Raw genomic sequence first — 18,148 nt, 5'->3', positions numbered from 1 at the left:
GGGATCCCGGGAGGTCCCGGGTTCCGATCCCGCCAGCCGCGGGACCTTGGGGAGATGGCTTCCTTTTCTGGGCCTCGGTCACCTGGTCTGTGAAACGATAATAATGATGTGGCCGGTAGCGGTTAATCTCCGTTTTGATAATAGCCACCTTGGTGTCCGTTAAGCGCTTCCCCCGTGCCGAGCGCCCTTCTAAGCGCCGTGGGGCTCCCGCTCTCCATCCCCGGTTTGCGGATGAGGCGACTGAGGCCCAGAGAAGGGAAGGGACCCGCCCACGGTCACCCGGGGCTGGCGAGTGGCGGGGCCGGGATTCGAACTCACGACCCCCGGCTGCCAAGCCCGGGCCTCTCGTTTTACAGGCGAGGGGACTGAGGCGCGGGGGAGTGGGGGTGAAGACCGTGGGACGACGCGATGACCTTCTGCCTCCCCCGGCGCTTCGAACGGCGCTCGGTTCAGTCGTATTTATTGAGCGCTTACTACGTGCAGAGCGCTGTACCAAGCGCTTGATAACTACTGAGCGCTTAATAATAACGTCGGTATTTGTTAAGCGCTTACTAGGTGCCGAGCACCGTTCTAAGCGCTGGGGGAGACATGGGGGAATCGGGTCGTCCCACGTGGGGCTCACGGTCTTCATCCCCATTTTACAGATGAGGGAACTGAGGCACAGAGAAGTTAAGTGACTCGCCCGCGGTCCCACGGCCGACGAGTGGCGGAGCCGGGATTCGAACTCATGAGCCCTGACTCCCAAGCCCCTGCTCTTTCCACCGCGCCCAGTACGCGCTTGACCCGCACCCCCGTCGTCGGGTCTTAGGCTCCGCGCCTCAGTTCCCTCGTCTGTAAAATGGGGGTGGGGGACCGTGAGCCCCCCCCCCCGGGAGGCCGGGGCCCGGCTCCGACCCCCCGACCCCGTCTCCGCCCCAGCGTCTAGCGCGGCGCCCGGCACGTGGTGGGCGCTCAACACGTACCTTCGCCGTTACTCTCCTCCGTGCCTCGGTTTCCCTCCTCTGCCGAAAGGGGCCGCATGGGGGGGGGGGGCGGTGAGCCCCTGGGGCGCCCAGCCGGATTGGCGCTCAGTACGGCGCCTGGCGTGTATTCATTCGTTCCGTCGGATGGATTGAGCGCTTCCTCTGTGCGGAGCACTGGCCTAAGCGCTTGGGAGGGACAGATGGGTCACGGATGCGAACGGAGCGGGGAATCTGACTAAACCGGAGGTAGTAGGCGCTTCCCAAATGCCACAGTCCTCGTTATTCTACCATCCCTGGGGGGGGGAGGCGGCCAGTACAGTGTTCTGCGCCCAATGAGTCCCATCGATCGATTGATTGGAGGAGCACGTGGGGTAGTGTCTGTTTATTAGTGTTGCCCTGGTAACAGATGGTGGGGGGGGGGGAAATTCCCTGCAGCCCACGTGGCCTCGTTTGGGGGAGGGGCCTGCGGTGGGCACGTGACTTCCGTCCCCCGAGGGGGCGGCGCCCGAGCGGCCCACGTGACTCGCGCTGCGCGCGCAGCCCCCAGGGGGCGGGGGCTCCCCGCGGCCCACGTGACTTTGGTGCGTCGGGGGGGGAGGCTCACGTGACCTGGCTGGCGCGCATGCCCGGGGCCCTTCCCCCCAGCGCCCGCGTGACCTGCCGTCTCCCGCGCGGGGGAGTGGCCCCTGTCGTAGTTCGCGTGCGCTGACGTCACCCGCGCGTGCGCACGCCCGTGCAGGTAGGGGGCCCCCTGCTGCCGCTCACGTGACCTGACGTCACCCGCGCGTGAGCAATCCCGTGCAGGTGGGGGCCCTGCCGTCGCTCACGTGCGCTGACGTCACCCGCGCCTGCGCAGTTCCGTGCAGGTGGGGCCCCCTGCCCTCGTTCACGTGACCTGACGTCACCCGCGCGTGCGCTCTCCCGCCCGGGGGGGGGGTTCGTCGTCCCCCCCCCGCTGCCGCTCACGTGACCTCGATTGGGTGCCCTCTGCCCACGTGACCTCGACCCGGCGTCGTCGTGGGGCCCGTCGCTCACGTGACTCGACCCTCCTTGGGGGGGGGGTCCCGCGTCGCCCCCTCCCCCTTCCAGGGCCCAGTCCTGGGTTCGAATCCTCCTCAGAAGAGGGCGCGGGCCAGTTTCCGGCCGGTGGCCTTGATGCGGGGGAAGGAGGAGCCGCCGGCGTCGTGATGGGCGTCGTGCGAGGCCGGGGTCGAAGGGCGGCGGCGGCGCAGCACGAAGTCCAGGCTGGAGCCGTCCATGGCGTAGAACACGTTGGCCGAGGGCGGGATGGCCAGCTCTGGCGAACCCCGGGACCGAGGGAGAAGCAAGGAGGACAAGGAAGAGGAGGAAGAGGAGAAGGAGGAGGAGATGGAAAAGAACGAGGAGGAGGCCAGGGAAAAGGCGGCGTTCAAGAAAGAGGAGCAGAAAAGGAAAGGGAAGGAGAAGATCGATGGGAAGACGAACAGAAACGTGCAGAAGCGCGACAAAACAAGAGTACGGAAGAACGAGGAAAAGTATCAGTATAATAGGAATGACGATAAAAAGCATAAAAATGATAAGCATAACGGGAATAGTGACGATAATAAGAACGGTACTTGGTAAGCGCTCATCGTTTGGAACAGCGCGCTCTGCACATAGTAAGCGCTTAGCAAATACCAACATTATTTTATCGTTTGCCAAGCACCGTGCTAGATCCGAGCCGGCCGGACCCGGTCACCGTCCCCGTCCGTCCGTCCCGTGTCCGTCCCCCCCCCCCGCCCCCGGCGAGGGTTTCCCGGTCTCCATCCTCATTTTCCGGACGAGGCCCGGAGAGAACGAAGCGACTCGCCCAAGGTCGCACGGCCGACAAGCGGCGGGGGCCGGGGATGGAAGCCCGGGACCGGGAGCTCGCTGTGGGCGGGGGATGTGTCCGTTTACCGTCGCCCCGGACTGTCCCGGGCGTTTAGTCCAACGCTCCGCACACCGGAAGCGCCCTGCACTCCGGAAGCGCTCAACGCAGACCCTGGAGCCAACGCTCTGCAGACCAGAAGTGCCCACTCCAGAGAATGGACCGATCTGCACGCCGGAGGTGCCCAACACAATGGGCTGGACGCTCTGCCCACCGGAAGTGCTCAGGAAGATGGACCGAAGGAATGCCGTGCACCCCGGCAGCGCTCAACGCAACAGACTAAACGCTCTGCAGACCAGAAGGGCTCAAAACAGAGAAGAGCCTGAATGCTCTGCACACCGCAAGTGCTCAACGCATAATGAAGAGAAGACTCTGCACACCGGAAGCGCTCAACGCAAGAGACTAAACGCTCTGCAGTCCGGAAGGGCCCGATCCAGAGAATAGCCTGAATGCTCTGCACCCCGGAAGTGCTCAACGCAAATGACGACGTAAAGACTCTGCGCACCGGAAGTGCTCGACGCAATAGACTTGAATGCTCTGCGCACCGGAAGTGCTCAACGCAGTAGACTGGATGCTCTGCGCACCGGAAGTGCTCAACGCAATAGACTGGACGCTCTGCACACCGCAAGTGCTCAACACAAATGACGACGTAAGGACTCTGCGCACCGGAAGCGCTCGACGCAATAGACTGGGTGCTCTGCGCACCGGAAGTGCTCAACGCAAATGATGACGCAAAGACTCTGCGCACCGGAAGCGGCCAACACAGTAGACTAAACGCTCTGCAGGCCGGAAGGGCTCAAAACGGAGAAGAGCCTGAATGCTGTGCACGCCGGAGGCGCTCAACGCAGATGACGGCGTAGAGACTCTGCCCGCCGGAAGCGCTCAACCCGGATGACGTAAGGACTCTGCCCGCCGGAAGTGCGCAACACAGGAGACTACAAATGCCCTGCAGACCAGAAGGGCTCGATGCCGAGAAGCGCCTGCAGCCTCGGCACGAGGGCCTGAACGCTGCGCGCCCCGGAAGTGGTGGGCGAAGGCGATGTCCGCCCCCTCCCTGCCCCCCCCCGGGGTGCAGTCACCTCGCTGGCCGGGCAGGAGCTGGACGAGCTGATAGTGGGGGGCGTCGGCGGGGTCGCGGTTGTTCTTCTTGAGCACCGCCTGGACCACGCCCGGGGCCTTGTCCTGGCTGCTCACCTGAACGACCCCCGGGGGGAGGGGGAAGGGAGGAGGGGGAGGGGCTGCAGCCCCTGTCCGCGCCTGCGCACCGCGCCGCCCCGGTGTAGCCACGCCCCCCGCGCGCGCGACACCCTTGGCCACGCCCACTGAGGCGTCATTCCCTCCTCGGCCCCGCCCCCCGCGCGGCTCGACTTCCATTGGTCACGCTCTCCCCGGCCCCGCCCCTTGATGCGTCATCCTCCCCCTGGCCCCGCCCCTTGGCGCGTCACGCCCTCCCTGGCCCCGCCCCTCTGGACGTCACCCTCCACTGGCCCCGCCCCTTGGTGCATGACGCTCTCCCTGGCCCCGCCCCACCAGGCGTCGCCCTCCCGCTGGCCCCGCCCCTCGGCGCGTCACGCTCTCCCTGGCCCCGCCCCTATGGACGTCACCCTTCCCCTGGCCACGCCCCTTTGAGCGTCATCCTCTCCCTGGCCACGCCCCTCGGCGCCTCACGCTCTCCCTGGCCCCGCCCCTTGGTGCGTCATCCTCTCCCTGGCCACACCCCTTGGCGCATCACGCTCTCACTGCCCCCGCCCCTTGGTGCGTCAGGCTTTCCCTGGCCCCGCCGCCTACACGTCACGCCCGCGATCTGGCCACGCCCCTTGTGTGTCACTATCTCTGACCACGCCCCCTTTCGCGTCACTCTCAGACCACGCCCTGTTGCGCTTCACGCCCTCTCTGGCCACGCCCCTTAGTGCGTCGCAGCAACTGACCACGCCCCTGCGTCACATCCTCTGGCCACGCCCCCGCTCGTTACGCCCTCGCTGACCACGCCCCCTTGTACGTCACGGCCTCTTGCCCCGCCCCTTTGCGTGCTCACGCCCTCGCTGATCACGCCCCCTACGTCACGCCCTCCGGCCACGTCCCTTCACCTCACTCTCTCGTGTCGCACGTCCTCTGGCCACGCCCCTTCGCGTCACTCTGACCCCGCCCTTCTGTGCGTCGCGCGTCCCTCTGGCCCCGCCCCTTTGCGTGCTCACGCCCTCGCGGACCACGCCCCCTACGTCCCGCCCTCCGGCCACGCCCCTTCACCTCACTCTCTGACCCCGCCCTTCTGTGCGTCACACGTCCTCTGGCCCCACCCCTGTGCGCGTAGCGCCCTCGCTGACCACGCCCCCTACATCACACCGTCTGGCCACGCCCCTGCGCATCACACCCTCTCTGACCACGCCCCCATTGCGCGTCACGTCTTCTGGCCCCGCCCCTCTGTGCGTCACACCCTCGCTGACCACCCCCCTTGCGCGTCACGTCCTCCGGCCACGCCCCTTTGCACGCCCTCGTTGACCTCGCCCCCTACGATACACCCCCTGGCCACGCCCATTCACGCCACTCTGACCCCGCCCTTTTGTGCGTGGCGCATCCTCTGCCCCGCCCCTTTGCGCGTCACGCCCTCGCTGGCCACGCCCCCTACGTCACGCCCTCCGGCCACGCCCCTGCGCATCGCACCCTCGCTGACCACGCCCCCTTGCGCGTCACGTCCTCCGGCCCCGCCCCTTGGCGCGCCCTCGCTGACCACGCCCCCTTGCGCGTCACGTCCTCTGGCCACGCCCCTTCACGTCACTCTGACCCCGCCCTTTTGTGCTTGGTGCGTCCTCTGCCCCCGCCCCTTTGCGCGTCACGCCCTCGCTGGCCACGCCCCCTACGTCACACCCTCTGGCCACGCCCCTTCACGTCACTCTGACCCCGCCCTTTTGTGCATCGCACGTCCTCTGGCCCCGCCCCTCTGCGTCACACCCTCGCTGACCATGCCCCCATTGTGCATCACGTCCACTGGCCCCGCCCCTTTGCGCGCCCTCGCTGGCCACGCCCGCTACGTCACACCCTCTGGCCACGCCCCTTCACGTCACTCCGACCCCGCCCTTTTGTGCGTGGCTTGTCCTCTGGCCCCGCCCCCTGTGCGCGTCTTGCCCTCTGGCCCCGCCCCTACGACGTCACTCCCCTGTGCGTCCCGCCCTCCCCCTCCCCGCCCCCCCGGGTGCAGGGGCGCCCCCCGCGGGCGGGGTCTGACCAGGAGGCTCTTGTAGACGGTCCCGTCGTGTCCCAGCTCCATGCGGACGCGGACGACGCGGCCGTCCGACCCCGGGGGCCCCCCGGGCCCGCCTCCCGCCGACCCCCGGCCCGGCGTCGACCCGCACGAGGCCGAGCGCCGGTGGCCGCGGGGGCCCGGGGCGGCGGGCGGCCGGGGCGGCGGCGGCGGCGGCGGGGTCCCCTCCGGCGCCGAGTCCAGGGACGACGTCGACGGCCACTTGACGCGCTGCCGACGGGGGGGGGGGGGGGGACGCACCGGGGTCAGGGAGGGGGCGGGAGGGAGGTCGGGGGCCGAGGGGGACGGAGGGAGGTCGGGGAGGAGGGGAGGACGGGGTGGGGGTCGGGGAGGAGGGGAGGGAGGGAGGGGGGCGGCGAGGAGGGGAAGACGGGGGTCCGCGGGGGGTCCCGGGGGGGTCACCCGAGGCGGGGCGGCCGTCCCGTCCCACGACGCCGAGGCCGACGGTCCCCCGACGACGCTCAGGAGGCTGCGGGGGGAGGAGGGAGGCGGGACGTGGCCGGGGTCCCCGTCCCGGCCGCCCCCCAGCCCTCCCCGGGGTCCGGGGGTCCGGGGGTCCGGGGGTCCCCACTCACTCGGTGCAGTGGGCGATGAGGAGGGCGGGTCGCAGGGCGCGCGGGGCGGGCGCCTCCGGCCCCTCGCCCGCCGGGGGCCCCTCCGCCTCGCAGGACAGCTGGTGGCTGCGAGGACGGCGGGGGGCCGGGGGTCAAGGCCGGCGTCCCCCCCCCCCCGTCGCGCCGCCGCCCGTCCTCCACGGCGACGTCGCCCCTGCCCCGTCACGTTGCGGCCCATCCTCCATCGTGACGTCGTCCCTCCCCCGTCGGGACGTCCCGTCCCCCCCCCAGCCCCACCGTGACGTCATCCCTCCCCCCCGGTGACGTCACCCCTTCCTTCCCCATCACGGCCTCGCCCCCGTCCCCGACCGGGACGCCGCCCCTTCCCCCGTGGTGACGTCGTCCCTCCGCCCCCCGCCCGTCGTGACGTCCCCCCCCCCCCCCCCCCCACCGTGACGTCACCCGCCCCCTGTCACCTCTGGGCGTCGGAGAGGGTCCGGAGCCCGCGCAGCCACTGGCGGAAATCGGGGTCCGGGGCGGGCAGGCGGTAACCCCGGCACTCGGCCTGCAGACCCCGCAGGCGCTTCAGCACCGCGTACTCCTGGGGACGACACCCGCCCCCCCGCGCGTCGTCACCGGCCCCGTCCTCCCCGCTCCGTGCGGGACCCTGCGCCGAGCGCTGCGGACGCCCGGCTCCCCCCGCTTCCCGACCGCGCGCCCGTCGGGCGTCTAGCACGGCGCCCCGCGCCCCGGGAAGCGCTCGGTAACTGCGGCGGTGAGAGAACCAACGGATTTGGCCGGGCATATACTGAGCGCTCAACGCCCGGAAGGATGAGCGATGATAACGCGGGGCCCGGCACAGAGTGAACACTTAAATAGACTCGTAATGATAGTCACGACCCAGGGCCCGGTCGATATTAGGCGCTCGGCAAATGCCATCATAATAACGCTGAGAGAAATTCAATGTCCGGTACACAGTAAACACTTAAATATGCCGATAATAAGAACGACGACCCAGGGCCCGGTCGATATCAGGAGCTCGGCAAATGCCATTATAATAACGCTGAGAGAAATGCAGGGTCCGGTACAGAGTAAACACTTACATAGACTCATAATAATAGTCACGACCCAGGGCCCGGTCGATATTAGGCGCTCGGCAAATGCCATTATAATAACCCTAAGAGAAAAATCAGGGTCCGGTACAGAGTAAACACTTAAATATGCCGATAATAATAATAATAACGACCCAGGGCCCGGTCGATATTAGGCGCTCGGCAAATGCCATCATAATAATACTAAGAGAAAATCAGGGTCCGGTACACAGTAAACACTTAAATATGCCGATAATAATAATAACAACGACCCAGGGCCCGGTCGATATTAGGCGCTCAGCAAATGCCATCATAATAACGCTGAGAGAAATTCAGTGTCCGGTACAGAGTAAACACTTAAATAGGCCGATAATAAGAATGACGACCCAGGGCCCGGTCGATATTGGGCGCTCGGCAAATGCCATCATAATAACGCTGACAGCAATGCAGGGCCCGGTACGGAGTAAACACTTAAATATGCCGATAATAAGAACGACGACCCAGGGCCCGGTCGATATCAGGAGCTCGGCAAATGCCATTATAATAACGCTGAGAGAAATGCAGTGTCTGGCACGGAGTAAACACTTACATATGCTGATAATAATAGTAATGACCCAGGGCCCGGTCGATATCAGGCGCTCGGCAAATGTATTTGTTGGTATTTGTATTTGTTAAGCGCTTCCTATGTGCCGAGCACCGTTCTAAGCGCTGGGGTAGACACAGGGGAATCGGGTCGTCCCACGTGGGGCTCACGGTCTTCATCCCCATTTTCCAGATGAGGGAACCGAGGCCCAGAGAAGTGAAGTGACTCGCCCACGGTCACCCGGCCGACAAGTGGCAGAGTTGGGATTCGAACTCGTGACCTCTGACTCCAAAGCCCGTGCTCTTTCCACTGAGCCACGCTGCTTCTCATTATAATAACGCTGAGAGCAATGCAGGGCCCGGTACAGAGTAAACACTTAAATAGGCCGATAATAAGAAAGACGACCCAGGGCCCGGTCGATATTAGGCGCTCGGCAAATGCCATCATAACAACGCTGAGAGAAAATCGGTGTCCGGTACAGAGTAAACACTTAAATAGGCCGATAATAAGAATGACGACCCAGGGCCCGGTCGATATTAGGCGCTCGGCAAATGCCATCATAATAACGCTGAGAGAAAATCAGTGTCCGGTACGGAGTAAACACTTAAATAGGCCGATAATAATAGTCACGACCCAGGGCCCGGTTGATATTAGGCGCTCGGCAAATGCCATCATAATAACGCTGAGAGCAATGCAGGGCCCGGTACGGAGTAAACACTTAAATAGGCCGATAATAAGGATGACGACCCAGGGCCCGGTCGATAATAGGCGCTCGGCAAATGCCAGCCATCATAATAACGCTAAGAGAAATGCAGGGTCTGGTACGGAGTAAGCACTTAAATTCTATTGTTATTATTATTTTGTTGTCCCCTCCACAGGCCCGTACCTTTCTCCGCTTGTCGAAGTTGATGTAACCGTTCTGGAGGAGGAGGAGGAAGGAGGGAGTTTAGATGGGGGGGGGGTGACCCCCAGACCCTTCGGCCCGTGACCCGACCCCCCCCCGGTGACCCCCGCGACCTCCCCGCGACCCCCCTCTGACCTCCAGGGTGTCCGGGGCAGCGGCGTCCAACATCACCAGGTCTTTGAGGAAGGTGCCCAGGTAGGGGACCACCTGGGGGCGGGGTGGACGTGGGTGGGGGACGGGCCGGACGCCCCCCCCCCCCGGGGGGCTCCTCCCCCCGCCCTGTCCCCTCCGTCCCGGCCCCCTCCCCCCACCCCCCCGCACCGGTCACTCACCCCGCCGGGGGTCTCGGGCCCGGTCTGTCTCTTCGGGGTCGCCTCCGAGCCCGGCGGCGGGGGGTTCTCCTGGGAGGGGGGACGGGGAGAAATAGGGGAGAGGGGGTTACGGGGAGACAGGGGAGGGGGTCACGGAGAGACGGGGAGAGAGATCACGGAGAGACGGGGAGAGAGATCGCCGGAGAGACGGGGGAGAGGGGTCACGGAGAGATGATGGAGAGGGGACACGGAGAGACGGACGAGGGGGTGACGGAGACGGGGGAGGGGGGTCACGGAGAGACGAAGGAGAGGGATCACCGGAGAGACGGGGGAGAGGGGTCACGGAGAGACGGGGAGACGGGGAGAGGGGTCACGGGGAGACGGGTGAGGGGGTGACGGAGACAGGGGAGAGGGGTCACGGAGAGACGGGGAGAGAGGTCACGGGGAGATGATGGAGAGGGGACACGGAGAGACGGACGAGGGGGTGACGGAGACGGGGGAGGGGGGTCACGGAGAGACGAAGGAGAGGGATCACCGGAGAGACGGGGGAGAGGGGTCACGGAGAGACGACGGAGAGGGGACACGTGAGACGGGGAGAAGGGTCGCGGAGAGACGGGAGGGGAGGCGACGGAGAGATGGGGAGAGGGGTCGCGGAGAGACGGGGGGGTCACGGAGAGACAGGCGAGGGGGTGACGGAGACGGGGGAGAGGGGACACGGAGAGACGGGGAGAGAGGTCACGGGGAGACGAAGGCGAGAGATCGCCGGAGAGACGGGGGAGAGGGGTCACGGAGAGACGGGGAGAGGGCTCACGGGGAGACGGGCGAGGGGGTGACGGAGACGGGGGAGGGGGGTCACGGAGAGACGAAGGAGAGGGGACACGGAGAGACGGGGAGAAGGGTCGCGGGGAGACGGGAGGGGAGGCGACGGAGAGACGGGGGAGAGGGGTCGCGGGGAGACGGGGGGAGAGGGTGGAGGGGGCCGGGAGGGGGCCGGCCGGGGCGGGAGGTCACCTGCGGCGGCAGCAGCAGCTCCCGGCTCTGGGAGTAGTTGTCCGACTCGGAGAAGATCTGCGACAGGCTGGAGAAGAGCCCCTTCTCTCGACTGCGGGGGAGACGGGGCCGGGGGCGGGTCGCCTCGCGGGGACCTCCCCCTGCCCGCGGCCGGCCCGGGCCCCGGACGACCGTGGCCGCCCCCCCCCGGGCCCCCCCCCCCCCCGCCCCCCGGCTCCCCCTCACCTGCCCGTCTCGGCCCAGGCCGCCCGGAGGCGGTGGACGGGGCTGGACTGCAAGGCCGAGACGATGGCGCGCAGCGAGGAGAAGTTGCGCAGCAGGCGGCACTCCTGGGGGGACGGGGGCGGCGGAGCGCTCGGCACTGGGGTCCGCGCGCGGGCGGCCGGAGGGATGAGGGGGCCGTCGTCGGGGGGGGGGGGGGGGGCGGGGGCTCCCGGGGACCCCCGGGGGGGATCCGCCGGGCACGTGGGCGACGTGGCGGACGCTCGGGACGGGGCTCGATGACGACGGCGTCCGTCGGGCGCCGACCGGGCGCCGGGCACCGCTCGACGCGCCCCAACAGGTGCGGGCTCCGGCCCCGTCTTACAGAGGGGGAGACTGAGGCCCGGACGGGCGTAGGCGACGGGCCCGAGGTCGCCCGGCCCACGGGCGGGATTAGAACCCGCGACCTCCGACTCCCGAGCCCGGGTGGAGCCCGAGCCCGGGCGTCGGAAGGTCCCGGGTTCTAATCCCGGAACCCAGTGGGCGCCGAACCAACACCGTCGTCACCATCAGGGTGACGCGCTTAGGACGGCGCCCGGCACCCAGTAAGCGCCTAAGAAATACCGCCACCATCATCACCATCAGGGTGACGCGCTCAGGACGGCGCCCGGCACCTAGTAAGCGCCCAAGAAATATCACCGTCATCAGGGTGAGGCGTTTAGGACGGCGCCCGGCGCCCAGTAAGCGCCCAAGAAATACCATCGTCATCGAGGCGACGCGCTTAGGACGGCGCCCGGCACCTAGTAAGCGCCCACGAAATGCCGTCGTCATCGAGACGACGCGCTTAGGACGGCGCCCGACACCTAGTAAGCGCCTAACCAATACCGTCGTCATCGAGACGACGCCCTTAGGACGGCGCCCGGCACCTAGTAAGCGCCCACGAAATACCGTCGTCATCGAGGCGACGCGCTTAGGACGGCGCCCGGCACCTAGTAAGCGCCCAAGAAATACCCTCACGATCGAGGCGACGGCGCTTAGGACGGCGCCCGGCACCTAGTAAGCGCCCAAGAAATACCCTCACGATCGAGGCGACGCGCTTAGGACGGCGCCTGGCACCCGATGAGCGCCCAACCAACGCCATCATCACGGGGACGCAGGCGGGACCCTCCCCTCCGAAGCGTCGGGCCCAGCGCGCCGCACGTGGCGGGCGCCCGGGGGGGGCGGGGGAATGGGGAAATGGGGGGGGGGTCGGGGAGTGGGGGAGACGCCCCGGGCCCCGCTCACCTCGGCCACCCGGATCCACTTCTCCAGCAGGCGGGCCCTCTGGGGGGGCCGCAGGGGCCTGGCGGCCAGGGGGGCGTCGGGCCCGGGGCCGGCGGCGCCCAGGACGGAGCTGACCACGGCCCCGGCCACCCGGTTGAACTGGGCGACGGTGGCGCGGACGGAGGGGCACAGGTGCGAGCGGCCGGGCCGCCCCCGCTGACCCCACAGCCCGCCCAGGCACTGCCACGGCACCACCGACAGGAACAGCTCCTGCCCGCGGAGACACGCGGAGACCCGCAGAGAGAGACGCGGAGGTTGGGACCGCGCGGGGGCGGGGGCCCGCGCCGACGGGGGGCTCCCCGAGCGCCTAGCGCAGTGCTCCGCCCGCGGGAGGCGCGCCGGAAATGCCAACGAATGGACCAATGGACGGACTGGACAGTCTGAGCGCCTCCTACGGTGCTCCGCACACGGGAAGCGCTCCAGACGTACGAATGAATGGATGGATGGATGAATGAACAAATGACTGGACTGGACGAATCTGAGCGCCTCGTACGGCGCTCCGCACACGGAAAGGGCTCCAGAAATATGAACGAACGAATCAGTCAATCAATCAATCAATCAACGAATCAATCAATGAATCAATCAATGACTGGACTGGACAAATCCGAGCGCCTCGTACGGTGCTCTGCACACGGAAAGCGCTCCAGAAATACGAATGGATGTATGAATGAATGACTGACTGGATTGGACAAATCCGAGCGCCTAGTACGGTGCTCTGCCCACGGAAAGTGCTCCAGAAATATGAATCGATCAATCAATGAATCGATGAGTCAACGAATCAATCAACGAATCAATCAACGAATCAATCAACGACTGGACTGGACAAATCCGAGCGCCTCGTACGGTGCTCTGCACACGGAAAGCGCTCCAGAAATACGAATGGATCAATGAATGAATCAATGAATCAATGAACGAATCGATGAATCGATGAATGACTGGATCGGACAAATCTGAGCGCCTAGTACAGTGCTCTGCACAGGGGAAGCGCTCCGGAAATACAATTGAATGAATGAATGACTGGATTGGACAATCTGAGCGCCTAGTACAGTGCGATGCACAGGAGAAGCGCTCCGGAAATACAATGAATGAATGAATGAATGAATGAATGACTGACTGGATTGGCCACCCCCGGGCGGGCGCTCAGCACACAGTCGGCGCTCGGTCGACACGATCGGGGGGCGCCGGGGCCTCACCGCGTCCATGAGGGTGAGCTGCCGGGCCACGTGGTCGGCGAGGAAGATGAGGACGTCCGTGGGGTCGCGGGGGGGTCGGGGGGCGCGGGGCGCGGGGCGGGGGGCGGGGGGCGGGGGGCCAGGGCCCGGAGGTCCCGGAGGAGGAGGCGGGCGGCCCCGGGCCCCTCCCGCAGGAAGCCCTCCAGTCTCTCCCGCTGCCCGCCGGCGTCCGGCCCGAAGTCCTCCGGGTGGGCCGCCATCCAGGCGGCCAGCACCGCCAGGGCGGCCCTGCGGGGGGGACGGAGGCGCCTGAGCGGGGAGACCCAGGCCCGGAGAAGCGAGGCCGGGGCCGGGATCCGAACCCGCGACCTCCCCCTCCCGGGCCCGGCCGCTCTCCGCGGCCGGACCGGGCGTCCCGCGCGCCCGGTCAACGCGGCGGGACGGGCGGCGGGGCGCCGGCGCCCCGGGGACCCGGGTTCTAATCCCCGCCGCGGCGCCCGGCGCCTAGTCAGTGGAAACAGACCGCGGCACGAAGCGCCCGCCAGGCGCCGTTCCAAGCGCCGGCGGGGGGCGGGGGGGGGGGGACGGGAGGCGACGGGGTCGGCGCACGGGGGGCTCCCGGTCTTTGGGATCCCCGTCGGGCCGACGCGGCGGCCGGGGCCCCGAGAAGGGGAGCGGCGCGCCCGAGGTCACCGCGATCCGAACCCGCGGCCTCTCCGCGGGCGCTCGACGACGGCCGCCGGGCGAGGCCTCCTCCTCACCTCCTGGTGAGCTCCGGCTCCTCCCCGGGGCCCGATTCCGCGGCGTCCACCCTGGCGGGGACGAGGGGCGGGAGTCGGCCGGCCGGCCCGGGGGACCCCCCCCTCCCCCCCGCCCCCCGGCCGCCCCCGGACCCCCCGCCCAGGACCTGTCCAGGAGCAGCTCCAAGATGGCGTCGGGGGTGGCGAAGGCGCGGTGCGTGCCCAGGAAGGCGGCGGCGAAGGTCCCGTCGCCGGCCCCCGGCGCGCGGGCGTCCAGGAGGAGGTGTCCCACCAGGGCCGCCAACGTCCCCGCCCGCAGCCGGCGGGTCAGGCGGGGCGGGGGCACCGGGGCCTGGCGGGGGGGGGGGGGTCGGGGGTCGGGGGTCAACGGGGCCGGTGACCGCCTACCCACACTCCTCCGGGAGAGGACGGGGCCGCCGACCCCCCGGGATCGTCCGGGGGAAGACGGGACCGCCGACTTCCCGGGAGCCCTCCGGCCCGCCGACCTCCCGGGATCGTCCGGGAGAGGACGGGGCCCCCGACCTCCCGGGATCCTCCGGGCCGTCGACCTCCCGGGATCGTCCGGGGGAGGACGGGGGCCGCCAGACTTCCCGAGATCCCTCCGGGAGAGGACGGGCCCCCCGGCTTCCCGGGATCCCTCCGGGGGAGGACGGGGCCGCCGACCTCCCGGCGTCGTCCGGGAGAGGACGTGGCCTCCGCCCTCCCGGGATCCTCCCCGTCCTCCCCAAGGGGGTGTCGGGGGGCGTCCGGGCCGGGCCCCCCGGGAGGAGGGCCGTGAGAGGGAGGCCCGGGCCGGGGGTCGGGGCCCGGGCCGGGGTCGGGGGTCGGGGGTCGGGGCCTCACCTCGGGGTCCGGGGGTCGGTACCGGCGGGTGACGACGGCGAACAGGGCCCCGTCTTCCTCTTCCTCCCGCGCGCCGGCCGGGACCTGGGGGAGCGGGAGGTGCCACCGGGTGCGGGGGCCCGAAGGGGACCCCGCCGCGCCCCCCGGACGCCCGGACGCCCGGGCGGCGGCGGGACGGGGCGGGCGAGGCCGGGGGGGCGCGGGGGCCGTGACCTCCGACCTCCAAGGCCCCGACGGGGGCCCGGACGCCGGCCCGGGACGCGGGGGTCCCCTCGCCCCCGGGGGCCCGGCCCTCCCGCCTCCCCGCCCCGCCCCGGCCCGGCCCGCCGGGGAACAGGAAGGAGAAGAGGGAAGCGGGTGCGGGCGGCGGGGCCGGGGGGGCCCTCCGGGCCCCACCCCCGAAAAACCGGCCGGGCCGGGCTCCTCGCCTCCCCGGGACCCCCGGACCCCCTCTCCCCCGTCCCCCCCGGGCCCCTCCCCCACACAACCCGCCCCCCGTCACCCCTCCCTCCAAGACCCCCCCCCCACCCCGTCCTCCCAATCCCCCTCCCCGGCCCATCCCCCCCCCCCCGCCCCGACTTTTGGTCTCCCCCGAGACCCCCTCCCCCTCCTCAGACCCCCCCAAAACCTGCCTCCCCCAGATCCCTCCCCCCCAGCAGACCCCAACCCCGGCCCCCCAAGACCCCAACTCCACATCCCCCCCCCGCTCTTTCTCCCCTCCCCCCCTCCAACCCCCCAAGACCCCCGCCCCCAATCCCCCCCGACCCCTCCCCGAACCCGGCCCCCCCAAGACCCCCCCACTCTTTCTCCCCAAGCCCCCTCCCCCCTCCAACCCCCCAAGCCCCCCCCCGTCCCCTCCCCCACCCGGTCCCCCCAAGCCCCCCCATCCAACCCTTCCCCCCACGCCCCCCCACCTGGTCACCATGGAGACAGACCCCTCCCCCGCCCTCACCTGCAGCTCGTCCCGCTCGTCCGGCTCGTCCCGCTCGTCCCGCTCGTCCCGCTCGTCCCGCTCCCGGGGTGTCCGTTGGCCGCGGCGCTCGGGGTCCCGGGGCCGGAAGGCGCTGAGGACGACGCCCCCCGGGCCGGGCCCGTCGAGGAGCAGGCGCAGAGGCCGGGGCAGCATCGGACGGCTCGGGGGTCGGCGCCGGGGCCCCGGGGGCGGGGGGGGGGAGGGGCTCCGGCCCGGGCCTCGCCCTTCCCCCCGCCCCCGGAGGAGGAAGGAAACGGGCGGGGCGGGGCAGTGGGCAGCGTCCGGGCCCGGACGTCCGGCTCCGCCGCCAGGGGGCGCCCCGCGGAGACTCCGCCCCGGGTTTTCCCGCGGACCCGGTAGGGACGGGAAGAGGCCGCCGCCGCCGCGCTCCGGGTTTTCCCGGCGACTCGGGGGGGGGGGGGGGGCTTCCAGCTCCGATCCGGGTTTTTCCGATGACGCTTGGGGGGGGGGGCTCCCGTTCCGCGCTCCGGGTCTTCCCGGCGACCCTAGGGGCTCCCTCCGGTTCCGCAATCCGGGTTTTCCGCGGCAGGAAGAGGCCCCTTCCGCCAGCCGCGCTCCGGGTTTTTCCGGCGACTCTAGGGGCCCCCCTCCCGTTCCGCGCTCCGGGTTTTCTGGAGTAGGAAGAAGCCCCTTCCGCCAGCCGCGCTCCGGGTTTTTCCGGCGACTCTTGGGGCTCCCTCCTGTTCCGCGCTCCGGGTTTTCCCGGTGACTCTAGAGGCTCCCACGCGTTTCGCGCTCCGGGTTTTCCCGGCGACCCGGGTGGGGGGGGCTCCTTCTAGGTCCACGCTCCGGGTTTTTCCAGCGACCGTGGGGGCTCCCTCCCGTTCCGCGCTCCGGGTGTTTCGGGCGACCCTGGGGGCTCCCTCCGGCTCCGCTCCGGGTTTTCCCAGCGACCCTGAGGGCTCCCTCCGGCTCCGCTCTGGGTTTTTCGGGCGACCCGGGGGGGGGGGGGGTGTCCCTCTGGCTCCACTCCGGGTTTTCCCAGCGACCCTGGGGGCTCCCTCCCTCTCCGCTCCGGGTTTTCCCGGCGACCCTGGGGGCCCCCTCCGGCTCCGCTCCGGGTTTTCCCGGCGACCCTGGGGGCCCCCTCCGGCTCCGCTCCGGGTTTTCCCGGCGACCCTGGGGGCCCCCTCCGGCTCCGCTCCGGGTTTTCCCGGCGACCCTGGGGGCCCCCTCCTGCTCCGCTCCGGGTTTTCCCAGCCACCCTGAGGGCTCCCTCCGGCTCCGCTCCGGGTTTTCCCGGCGACCCTGGGGGCCCCCTCCGGCTCCGCTCCGGGTTTTCCCAGCGACCCTGAGGGCCCCCTCGGGATCCGCTCCGGGTTTTCCCGGCGACCCTGGCGGCTCCCTCCGGCTCCGCTCCGGGTTTTCCCGGCGACCCTGACGGCTCCCTCCCGCTCCGCGCTCCGGGTTTTTCGGGCGACCCTGGGGGCTCCCTCCCCTTCCGCGCTCCGGGTTTTCCCGGTCGCCCGAGGCGCCCCCTAGCGGAGCAATCGGCGGCGGCAGCGGCGGCAGCAACGTCAATCATCATGATGGGATTTGTTGAGCGCCTCCCATGTGCCAGGCCCCTGTTCTAAGCGCCGGGGCGGAGGCGCACGACGAGAATCATTAAAAAAAATAGATTTTGGTCAAGCGCTGCCCCTGCACCAAGCCCCGTGCTAAGCGCCGGGGCGGAGGCACATGATGAGGATGAGAATAAGAATAGCGACGGCGTTTTGTAAGCGCTCCCTCTGGGCCAAACCCCGTTCTGGGCGCCGGGGCGGAGGCGCACGATGAGAAGAATGGAAAAAACATGGACTTCGGTCAAGCGCAGACTCTGCGCCAAGCCCTGTCCTAAGCGCTGGGGCGGACGAGCAGGACGATCATGAGGATAACCCTAAAATAACGATGGTATCTGTCAAGCGCTTCCTCTGGGCCAAACCCTGTCCGAAGCGCTGGGGCGCATGAGCGTGACGATCATGAGACGAATCATAAAATCATCATCATCATCATGATGTCGGTATTTGTTAAGCGCTGGCTCGGTGCCGAGCACCGTTTCTAAGCGCCGGGGGAGACCCAGGGGAATCAGGTGGTCCCACGTGGGGCGCACGGTCTCAATCCCCATTTTACAGATGAGGGAACTGAGGCCCCGAGAAGTGAAGCGACCCGCCCACGGTCACACGGCCGACAAGTGGCAGAGCCGGGACGGTAATGAGGGCATCTGTCAAGCGCTTCCTCTGCGCCAAACCCTGTTGTAAGCGCCGGGGCGGAGGCGCACGATGAGAATAAGGATTTTTGTCGAGCGCTGAGTCTGC

General features: G+C 68.8%; 1 protein-coding gene across 1 annotated transcript; it reads right to left on the bottom strand.

The window, feature by feature from the left end:
• Window positions 1-1,990: 1,990 nt before the first annotated feature.
• On the bottom strand, window positions 1,991-16,008 carry RGL2 (ral guanine nucleotide dissociation stimulator like 2). Its single transcript, XM_039910650.1, is given in 18 exon segments — window positions 1,991-2,259; window positions 3,930-4,044; window positions 6,074-6,319; window positions 6,512-6,578; window positions 6,685-6,789; window positions 7,140-7,264; window positions 9,224-9,256; window positions 9,377-9,448; window positions 9,574-9,642; window positions 10,564-10,654; window positions 10,789-10,892; window positions 12,049-12,297; window positions 13,281-13,348; window positions 13,351-13,547; window positions 14,021-14,071; window positions 14,167-14,351; window positions 14,864-14,947; window positions 15,816-16,008. Coding segments are annotated over 18 exon segments (2,217 nt in total). The 5' UTR covers window positions 15,990-16,008; the 3' UTR covers window positions 1,991-2,077.
• Window positions 16,009-18,148: the final 2,140 nt, after the last annotated feature.

The sequence above is a fragment of the Ornithorhynchus anatinus genome, chromosome X3 (assembly GCF_004115215.2).
Source record: "Ornithorhynchus anatinus isolate Pmale09 chromosome X3, mOrnAna1.pri.v4, whole genome shotgun sequence".
Classification (NCBI taxonomy): Eukaryota; Metazoa; Chordata; class Mammalia; order Monotremata; family Ornithorhynchidae; genus Ornithorhynchus; species Ornithorhynchus anatinus.
The sequence above is the reverse complement of the archived record's forward strand: the minus strand, read 5'-3'. Positions and strand labels throughout refer to the sequence as shown.